The sequence below is a fragment of the Rhinolophus hipposideros genome (genome assembly GCF_964194185.1).
Source record: "Rhinolophus hipposideros genome assembly, chromosome: 20".
NCBI lineage: Eukaryota > Metazoa > Chordata > Mammalia > Chiroptera > Rhinolophidae > Rhinolophus > Rhinolophus hipposideros.
The window spans coordinates 2,881,382-2,892,686 of record NC_138066.1 but is presented as its reverse complement, the minus strand read 5'-3'; the positions used below and the strand labels follow the sequence as shown (position 1 = coordinate 2,892,686).

Below are 11,305 nucleotides of genomic sequence, written 5' to 3'. Positions count from 1 at the left end.
GGATGTTTTCATTTCAATGTCTTTCTCTTAATGGTTCAAAATTAGAAGAAGCCAGAGTTGAAAAATTTATTCATTATCCTTTCATCCATTAATTTGTACATGTCCAGTAAAACATATCACTTTCAGGTCCATAAAAACTACACTGGCTTGTTCAAATTTCTGGAAGAGAAAGATGAGGTCCACAGCCCAGCTAAAATATGGAAATGCTATCGTGTCAAGGAGATGCTAAGGATTGCATTGGAAAGATGGTACTGCTGGCACGTGAGCTCCTGACTCTGCCATCAGAGAAAGGCCAGCTGACCAGCTAGTCTCAGAGAACAGCAGAGCTTACAGGGGCCTTAAAACCCAACTTTCATCTCATTGACGAGAGGAAGGAGCTAGCTAGGTCTGGGAAGGAAACCTTACCAGTAGGTGGCAAAAGTGAGACTAAAGCCTCATTTTCCCATATATATTAAAATCAGTTTTCAGATTCCAAAATAAAAATATCTTTGAAAACAAAACAGGACTGATGATCGCTAATAAGCTAACTTTTTAAATTATCTAAAATACTAAGTTAAATAATGTTCCACTTCATTTCAGTTATTGAGCTCTTGGTACCGAATGCTAACTTCATTTGCCCTCTTACCAGCCTAACTATATTCCTTCAAATGCCCACGTATGCAAAGTGAGAGTCTGAATCAGTTACTCCCGTGTAACAATCAAGGTGCTTTTCAGATGCTCTTACCTTCTCTCGGTTGTACTTGGAGGACCTCATCAAAGATTTTTCTGCAAGTTCTTTGGCTGTGCCTGAACCAAGAACGACTTTTGAGTTCTCATTATATGACTGTCAAGGTGAAATTGAGTTTCAGTCAAGAACCCATTCAGCCAAGATGGAAACACTACGTCGTTTCAGGACCTTTGAGGGTATGAGCTGGTTTCAGGTCTTGATCAAGAGGTAAGTTCAGGAAGTGGCTGAGCCATCAGCTAGTAGTTACTTTCAAATGGTCAACTCTTTAGAAGGGGCAGTTTGCCCTAGAAGTGCAGAATCAGACAAGAAACCGGTCCCGGCAGTTGTCTGAAGTCCTGCCCAGTGCAATGATACGCAAGAAACACACTGAAGCCTACAGGGTTTCAGTAACATGCCATGTTCTGGATTGGTGTCAGGTCTAGAATTTGAAATGTTTTGTGACAAGGGATTAAACTGTTGGATTTGGGAGGTAGGTTTGCAAATCACTGCAAAATCAAAAGAGAAACATTGTGTTAAAAAAAAAAAAAAGACCCTAAGTTTAAAGATGTAGGATAGAGCATATGGAGTTCTAAATTGTCAAGATGCATGCAAAGATTTCCTGCGATATCAGGGTTCAAGTTGTATAATTGGGCCTGTATCTTAGAATCTATGTAAGAAATGCAGCGTCTCATACAGTACTTGTTCAGTGCCACCATATACATTCAAGACTTGCTTTTACCATTTATCTTTAAAGTAACATATAAACAAAGCAACATAGGTTATGATTTGTGTCTTCCAAAGACACACAATATAAAAGCAAGACAAATGGACAAATGAAAGCAGATACAAAAGCAAACAAGAATGGCCTCATAATCATTTTAATAGGGAACACGATCAAATCTAGTTTTCTTTTCCTTCTTCCTTAACTTAAAATTTACATGTTTTGGTGGGCAGGGGGTATAGGTGTGACTATAAAATAATGACCTTGATTTTTAAGAGTGAATTGTGGAATCAGCTCCACGTCTTATCTTAGGCTGTTTTACATAAAAATCACAAACAAAAAAATGAGGGATTGATTGAAATTTGGTAAGAGAATCAAAACAATTCTGAGAAGAAATCTACTCTTTCCAATGTCATGAAATTCATGATAACACAAAAGACCCAAAGGTTGAGAATCTAGCCAGTGAACAACCTTCCTACTCCTGGAAAACATGTAAAAAGGGCAAACTGTACAAATCAGCATTCAGAACCTACTAAATCTGATTTCAAAATGCTACATTTTGTATTTGAGAGACATCTGGAAATTCAAGATAATTCCCTAATACTCAAGAATCTCAAAGTTAAGGATATTTATTCCTGATTGGGGAAAGATAACACTGCATTAGTTAAAGCCTACAACACTGTTTATAATCTTGTTTGTAAACCATTTGAGTTTTAAATAATAATTAACTGTGAAGTCACTTTGGGAATACCTCCCTCTGAAACTCTGCTGTTGAGAAAGCTTCCTGGGGTCACACCTTGTTTGATTTCCCTCCCTCAAGAACAGAAGGGAAAGTCACGAATCAGCCAGATGTAGATTTTCCACGCTCATCCTTTTTAACAAAGTGGGTTATTTGAAGGGTTGCCTAAGGTAACCTACAGGTGTTTCCAGTAAAGAAGCATGTCCCTGGGTCAGAAGGAACGAACCATTTATCTAAGGGCAATGCCCACGGGGTCGCATCCTGCTTTTCCTGCTGCTTGAGCGGCCTGTGCACCTCCGCAGGTGTGGCTGCTGTCTGCCACAGCGTGAGCCTCCCTGCACTAATAACCACGACGATTTAAGGAGCATCCTAGACATGGCGTCTAGTCTTTCAACCCAGGTGATACCTGGCGAGAGCTTTTGTACATATGTAAGTGCAGACTTTTCTCGTCTACTTAGGCCAGAGGACGGCAGTGACCGGCACTGGATAGACTATTCCTAGTTGTGCAGGGCAGCAGTGGCAGAGAGAGCCTAGAAAAGGGTAAAGATTCAGCACAGAGACACAACAGCATCACAGAAGGCCATGCGTGGTGACTGAGGGAGAAGCCAAGCACCGTGCAGGAGCCCTCAGACTCGCAGGGTATGGTTCCGCTGTGACCCACCTGCTGAGGCCCTGCATGTCCCCCAGCTCCTTCTGCAGCTTGGCATTCTTCTCCTCCTCCTCCAGCAGCCTCCTCTTCACGGTGCGCAGCTCCTGCTGGGCCTCACATTTGATGTCGTTGGCTACCACCACTGCGGTTTGCAGGTCAGCCTGGAACCGCCTCCACTCCTCAGTCTCCTCCTGTAAACGCCACAGTGCACACCCTAGTCAGACGCCACGGAGGCTGGCACTAGGGCAGGGGCTGCAGCGTCCCCAGCGCCCATTACCAGGAAAGATTGGCTGGGCAGTACTTAGTGAAGCACCGTAAAAGGCACAGGTGGGCATGACACCTTCAGGCCATGACAGTTCTCCATCCTGAAACTGAACGGTCGCTTTAATTTTACTTCTTGCCAGTACTAACTGGTGGTTCCAGGGCCCGGGCCCTGGAAACGTACTATGAGAAAACAGTCGAGAGAGAGTAAGCAGGGTATTTTTCAAAGGTCTCCAAACCTAAGAGGGGGACACATCCAGTAAAAGGATGCCCATCCCCTGCTGTAACCGCATCTCACCTTTATCTGCTTAGTCAGAGTCTTCAGCTGCCTCTCCAGGTCTGATTTCTGTTCCTCCAGCTTTATCACACTGCCTAGAAACAAACAAATCAGATAGGAATTAGAAGAGGTGCGAAACTGTTGGGAGAAGGTAAGCGAGGGAGCAAAGGAGCAGCTCCAGATTTGGCAATAGGTTTTCAAATCCATCCATCCTACTATAAATTCCATTCTTAGCCCTGAAAACTGGATGCCAGGAGCAGGTGGTTCTGCCACGTCAGACAATGGGATGAGTTGGAAACAAGTGGTGTTTCGTTGCGTTAGACGACAGGCTGCAGAACTATGAGGACCATGGGAAGAGACCTCCACAGCCACTCACACCATTACACGTACTCTCAGCCTCCCCAATATTGGCACACATCATCCTGAATGTCCTTTCATCGCTGTGAGGTAGGGGGCCTCTGTCACAGAGGACATGACTGGTTATTACTATTGTGACTTCTAGGCCCATTTCTAGAGTCACAGTTCTTACTCACAGTTAAACCTCAGAATCATCTGTGAAGCTTTTCAAAAGCACAGATGTTCAGGCCCCAGACAATGATCCATGAAATCGGAACCTCCAAGGGCAGATGGGACATGATGTATGCACTTTAACAGCTCATGGGTGACCTGACTATCTCTCCCTAATTAAGACCATCTTCAGGCCCTCCTCTCTGTCTCCTGTTCTCTCCAGGTTGCTATCAGTCATTTCTATTTAAACGTGATCAGATCCATTACCTAGTTAAAATTCTTCAATGCTTCCTCACAATCCATTTCAGAGCAGTAGCTGTCTATTAAGGATACGGATCAGAATTGTCAGAGAAGCTTCGCAAAAAACCCAGAGGGTCAGGTCCTACCCCAGCAGTTCTAATTCAGCACATGGGGCCTGAGAATTTGTGTTTGGGGTGAATACTGCAGAATGAGAAAATGCTCCGTAACTTTTTATTTTTTTGTCCATTTCTTTCAAGGATCTTATAGGGAGGAGTGATTGTCTCAGGCTAGATTTGTGTGTCCCGGGCCTCCTAATTGAAGACATCTTAATAACACCTTATTATCCCTGACAGAGGTTGAAAAGCTTCCTAAGGGGCAGCCGATGGCTCAGTTGGTTACAGCGTGAGCTCTGAACAACAGGGTTGCCGGTTCGATTCCCGCTTGGGATCGTAAGCTGCACCCTCCACAAGACTGAAGGACAACGACTTGGAGCTGATGGGCCCTGGAGAAACACACTGTTCCCTAATATCCCTCAATAAAATTTTTAAAAAAAGCTTCTTAAAAGATGCATGGTCTGTGTTATTTTTCAATTTTGGACATGTTATGATACAATGATAGGGAGTAGGTCTGACATCTGCTCTGGGCTTTAATTATATGCTTCTTTCTTGGTGTGTCTGTGCTGACTTTTAAGGGTTTGGGGACAACCAAATTCTCAATAGCAACATATCACTAAGAGAAAAACAAAACAAAACTGGACTTCTCTTCTTTGCTTTATATGCTTTTTATGCAAGTATAGTTCTGTGCTTGTAAACACACACTGACAATGGCAGCTAGTTTTTTGTTGTATTCTCAAGCATGACTACCGAGAACAGTCAGAATGACACTGACATTGAATGCCCATCTGCTACAGCTCTACCACCTATCAGGTCTAACAAAGAATGGAGCCCTAGTACTACAATTAATTAAGGTGAAGAATATAGTCAACTCTCATTATTTGTGTTAGTTACATAAACTTGCCGTGCACACCGAATTAGCAAACACTAAACTATTGTTCTCATGGGAAATACTGCGTTAGGTCCTGTGAACCTCTGGTCACAATATCTTTGTCAAACAAAACCCAATTTACGTTAATATAGGTTCATTTGCCAATGTCCTTGTAAAAAAACACCCATCCCATCAGTGCTGGAAACCTGCTGGCCCACATAACCCTTTTCGAACATAATAGTCAACAGGTATGTTAAAAATTCTTCCGTTGCCTCCTGATCTGAAGAACCTGCCCCACGAGCTTCAAGTTTTTAACTTTTTTCACTAGAATGTGGCCTTTTAAACCATGGGAGCCAGCCAGCACTAGCTGAGAAGGGTTTAACACTTTCCCGGCCCTGGTAAATGTGACCGTGAATTCCTTTGGGTTTTGGCTTCACAACAATGCTGTCCAGCACATTTTTTTTTTTTTTATTGGCTGTCATCACATGAAGGCACAAATTTAGCTACTTTACCATCTTTTCCACAGTTTCATCACACATCACAGATGTTACTTTAGCACTTTCTGGAGCTGTCTCATATATAACATAGATTGGTGAACTTCCTCTTCCTTTTTCTGGAAGTTTTTAGTTGACATTGAATGATTCAATGAACACTGATGATTCATTAACTTTGAACTCATGGCCACCAGCACTATAACTCGTGCTTCAACAAAGCTTATCCAACACACATATTTTCTCCACAAGCCACATCACAGTTTTTTTGCACTTAGGAACACTAAGAAGTATTCTGAGACTATACTTGGGGGTCACTTCAAGTGTTTCAAACAGTCAAATCACCAACAAAAAGCACAAAATGCAAACAGAAAACATGGTACCAAATAAACCATGAAAAGGACACTAGTTTACAGTATCGGAGCTGAAACAGAAGGTGGAGTATCACAGTGTTCGACTTGAACTGGGAATGCACTTTGGGAGACTCACATTTTTACCGCTCTGCACACATCTGCAAATGACTGAAAGTGTGGAGTGCACTGATTTTGAGGTTATAAATACATTTTAGCAAACAGGGGAATTTGCAAATATGGATTCCATAAATAATCAGGATGAACTGGGCATGTTGAGAAATTTCTCAGGCAACTGACTATGCTATTTCTAGCAATGGTTAGTGTCAGTAAAAGCTCTGTGTATTAATTCTTTTGTTACAAAAGCAAAACACATTAGATGTGGTCATTTCATAAGGCTTATTTAGATAAAGCAGGCAATGTTTAACTAATCTCTTTGTAAATGCCTTTTCCTATTCAAAGAAAACAATGAGTTCATAAATAAGCCACATATTGGTGCCTCTTCAGTAACAAAGTGGTCAACTTTAAGTTATTTGATTTCTTACCATCAATGGGACACAAGCTGGAATTCACGTTCAACACCTTTTCTCCTACACCACCCAGTTTTCAACTTAGTTCAAAAGACTAATTACTCTGTCTTTCTTAATTGCCAGTCTTCCTAGGAGATTATAGAATACTCAAAAGAAAGACTTTTCATAAAAATTCTTACATACCCTCCCACAGTCACTGGTTTCTTTTGTATTCTACTCACTCACCATATTTTTTAATTAAATTTATTTATTCAAGTGTGTTTTTTCCAGGACCCATCAGCTCCAAGTCAAGTAGTTGTTCCAATATAGTTGTGGAGGGCACAGCTCACAGTGGCCCATGTGAGGATCGAACCAGCAACCTTGTTGTTAAGAGCACTGCACTCTAACCAGCTGCCCTTCACACCACATTTTACTAGGGATGAATTTCACTTACTTTCTAGCTCACTGATGAGTTGATTATTATGTAACTTGACAGCTCGATGCTGTTCCACTTGATCTTCCAACTCAAATATGGTTTCCTTCATGTCTTTAATCTCCGCGTCACTCTCTGATGCTTTCTCTTGCAGTTTTAGGCTGGTTCTGCTCAGCTGTTCTGCTTGATGCTCACATACCTCCTTCAAGTAAGAATAATCCTTTTCCGCCTAGAATAAAACGGAGGTTCCCTGGTCAATTTAACAGGAAAAAGTTCGCCACACATCAGCATCAGGCTCATGGATGCAGCAGCAAAGGAAGCTCCTGGAACATGCCACACCTGGCATCATTTCTATATTCTTAGCCTCAAAAATAGCCAAGGCTATAAATATTCAGAGAAATGTGATGTGTAAATAGACAAATGGGTGGATTCTGTGCCCCTTCCTACCACTTTACTCCTAGCACACTGGGAGGCGGGGTCCTGCACCAGGAGAGCTGGCTGGCTGTGCCTGCCTCACCTCACATCTGTTAGAGAGCAGCGCCCTCTGTCGGTCAACCAAGAACAACGCCCCTTACAAACCGCAAATCTCTCTAACCATAAAATGCTGTGGTTACAGTGTTTCTTTAGAGGAATACAATATTAATGTGATAAAGAACATCAGTTGAAGGCATAGAACATAGAAAAGGCATGCACGGGAAACAAAAGCGGCACAGTACAAAAGCTCATTGTAAAAAAACAACAAAAAAAACCTCATTGCACCTTTTCAATTTTTAATCACTAAACATTTAAAACAGAGAAGAGCACCAAAAAACTGAGGAGATAACCATGCATCCACAGACTTAACAATGGTTAAATTTTGCACATTTGCTTAATTTTTTTTTACTTTAGGTTTGAAAAAGTCTCAACTTCCTTCCCACCCCAGAGAGTAATATGTATTATCCTAAAATTGGTGTGTGGTCATTCCTTGAATGGTTTTTACACATATAATTTTTACACAAATGATATTATACTATATTATGCTTTGGCCATGTACTGTATTATACTGCATTGTACTATATGCTAACATGTTTTTGATTCTGCTTTTGTAACTTGTTTTTAAGATGTATCCATATTGATACGCATCGCTCTAGGTCATTATTTTAAATGGTGCATAGCATTTTATTGTCTGAATATACTAATGATTTTATTATTATGAACTATGTCCCTTTTCTATAGTCCTTTCATTAATGTTACTAAATAGTTGTATATTTAGTAGGTAATGTAAGTTTTATATCTAATAGATTTCTTCCTGGATTTGGAGGGGTTTCCATATACAATAGAAGTTTTTCCAATTGCATTTCATGTGCAAAACCTTCTGTCTGTATGCTCAACAGAGACAGGGACTCCGTGTGCTTTCCTCCTCTTGGACCCCAAGTGCCTACACAGTGTCAGACACATGGGAGGCCCAAATGAGTATCTGATGAGTGAACCAAGAGTGGAAGGCAGTATTGCACTGTTTTTCAATTGGGAGATCAGAAGGAAGGAAGGGAAGGAGGGAGGAAATAAGGAGAGAGAGAGGGCCAGTGTGGGGAAGAACCAGAGTACCCTGCCTACGTTAAGGGAGAGCGTTGTTCTGTGAAACTAGTGTTTCAGTACAAAGCTGTGTGGCTCTGTGTTACAAATTAAATATTGTCACTGTAGATTATGGTCCTAAGTTTGAAAGCTGCATCACAGTGCACCAAAATGGCTAAGGGTGTGAACCTGGAGCCAGACTTCCAGTTTAAAAGCCCAATTCTTCCAAACCAAGCCCTGTATTCTTTAATCGCTCTGCCTGGGTTTCCTCATCTGAACAATTAAACGAAATAATGCACTTAAAAAGCCTGCCGCAGTGCCTCGCACATGATAAGCACGCAGTGTTATTGTTTCTCTCATAATTGCCTTATGTCTTAGTATATACATTAGATAATAATATAAGTCCAAGGAAATTACAACACACGTTACAGACCCAAAGTTTTATATCTGATAGCTGCTGTAATAAACAGAAGATGGCTTTTAAGGAGAAAAGGGGCACTGCATTTTAGATACTAGAAGGCTTGAAGGCAGTTGAAGAGCAGCCTGTGAGGCTCGCGTCCTGAGTCAGACCCTGCCTTTATGCAGGGCTGGCCAGCTTGTGTCACGGACCTTCAGACTCAGGGCTACTCACCTGGAGCCTAGAAACACGCACATTACTTGGATGGGACTGCTGTGGGGTGTATGTAAACCCTGAGGGTGTAACCAGGTAACCGAAAGGTTGAGAGCCCTGAGGAGGGTCTCTGCATGCAGCTGGGGCTGCTGCGGGCCTCTCAGAGGCTTCTACCTCCCTTTACACCCTAGGTGTTGGCTCCTGGTGATCACAGAACCAAATGGTAAGCACAAGGGTGGGCGGGGCCACCGCGACGTGCTGCTGACTGCTGGGGTCGGTAAACCTACGAGGTAAACCTTCGAATTTCAAATTACAGACATCATTCTTCCATTTGGTCTCAAGCTTAGCAATGTATTCCAGAAAGATATTTCATTAAAAAAAAAAAAAGCAAACCCTTAAGAAGCTTCACAACTTCTTCCCATAGGAGCTTGCTAGGTAATAACAGGCAGGTATTTTATAATATATTCATTTTACAAATTAACATGGAGAGGAGGAGAAATTAAATCAATTTAAAAAGAACAATCCAATTTACCAAGTAGGTAAGCAGATGAGACCAACTTCCTGTGCTCTGATGACTGTTACCATGTTTTCCTGAAAATAAGACCTAGCCGGACCATCAGCTTTAATGCGTCTTTTGGAGCAAAAATTAATATAGGACTCGATATTATATTATATTACATTATATATTACATTATTTTTATATTATATTGTATTATATTATATATTATACTGGGTCTTGTATTAATTTTTGCTCCAAAAGACGCATTAGAGCTGATGGTCCGGCTAGGTCTTATTTTCGGGTAAGAGTTCTAGGTTGCCGTCTATTTCACCAGCCTTTCTGTAGGCTAGTTCTTTTGAGTCTAGTTTCTCCAGTTCAAAAATCACACTATCCAACACCCAGCAATGTGATTTTCAATGTTTCCCTTTAAAAAAGGAAATCCCTTTCATGCATTCCAAGCACTTCTCATCTTCAAAAATCAACTTTCTTTAGAAATGGGGTGTGCAGAATTGCATTACAAAGAGATTCAAACAAATTTCCTGAGAGAACTAGTCCTCCTTGGAGATGGGGCCAGCAGACCCTAACCTAGCCGCTCTGACAGCCACCAAAGGCAGATGGCAGCAGAGATCACTCAGGATTCCCTGGTAGGGCTGAGCCTTGTCACGCACCTTCTAGGAGCTTGGGATGCAAGGACAGGCAGAGCAGCGCTGAGGTACCCTGGGCTACAGTCTTAGAAAGTGTCACAACCTTTCCTCGGGCTTGTCAGACACAGAAATTGAGGAAAAGGCATTGTCACAGGTTTGGTTCCCAGGGAAATGGACTGAGCTGGGGACGTGCATATACAAAGTTCGTAGAAGAGCGCTCTGCAGGAGTGAAGGAAGCTAGTCGGGGCAGAAAAGAAGGGAACTGCAAGGCAGCCAGAGCAAGGGGAGCTCCGCACCGAGGATGCCCTTCAGAGCTGCTCCAAATTGAAGTGAGGGCCTGGGCCTCCCCCCACCCAATGGACTGCCCTGGTGCAGCTGTCCTGGGGAAGGGGCAGCCCTGGGGCAAGGCAGCCCTCCTGACAGAGGGCAAGCCTGGAGAGTGTCTTCAGCTGAGCAGTCAGCAGCCATCACTGCCCCACAGCTGGGGGAAGGAGTGTTCCAGCCTGGGGGTCTGGGGGTGCAGTCGCACCCACTTCAGACATAATAGAGCATTCCTGTGTTGGCCACAGAGGTACCACAGACACATCTAGGTTCTCTTATAGGGCAAGTGAACAAACGGCCATGATGGTTTGACCACTAAATGACCACAAGGGCAGAGGCTGGTAAAAAAGAAGTTAAGAATCCTACCTACCCATCCTCAACAACATGTCTTCCTCTGATGGGCTTGAGACTCTTCGCAAACCTCAGCAAATATAAAATGCGTAGTAAGAGAACATGCTGGTGACACATAGTTTTACTGCTTCTAAAGATACTAAGGGGCAGAGGGAGACCTCAGGCACAAGAGAGGTGGCTCCCGGGCCTGGGGGCACGTTTGGTCTCAGGACCTGTTTGTGGCTGCCCAGCAGGTTCTGAGAGCAGCCTAGTTTGCAGGCCTGGGCATCCTTTCTGGCTGACTGTTTACACTGACAAGGGTCCATATCACTGACAAGGGTCACTGACAAGGGTCCCTCCTCAAACCTGCTCCATCTTCTATGATTCCTCACTAGTAAGCAGCAAAACCACATATTCTGTCACACAAGCCAGAGATCTGAGTGAGCTGAACCCCCTCTTCCCTGCACACATGCTGTATCAAGT

At 42.8% G+C, this 11,305-nt stretch overlaps 1 protein-coding gene across 8 annotated transcripts in view; it reads right to left on the bottom strand.

Annotated features, from left to right (window-relative positions):
* The window catches only part of SPECC1 (sperm antigen with calponin homology and coiled-coil domains 1), a 239,140-nt gene that overhangs the window by 70,599 nt on the left and 157,236 nt on the right, over nt 1-11,305 (bottom strand). For 6 of the 8 annotated variants that reach the window (XM_081029667.1, XM_081029672.1, XM_081029673.1 and 3 more), the window contains 3 exons: nt 6,889-7,096; nt 3,375-3,448; nt 2,828-3,006 (listed from right to left, as the gene is read on the bottom strand). In XM_081029667.1, coding sequence (XP_080885793.1) covers nt 2,828-3,006; nt 3,375-3,448; nt 6,889-7,096 — 461 coding nt within the window. Of the gene's footprint in view, nt 1-724; nt 787-2,827; nt 3,007-3,374; nt 3,449-6,888; nt 7,097-11,305 lie in introns of all 8 variants that reach the window. The other 2 variants (XM_081029670.1, XM_081029671.1) reach the window with 1 other exon arrangement.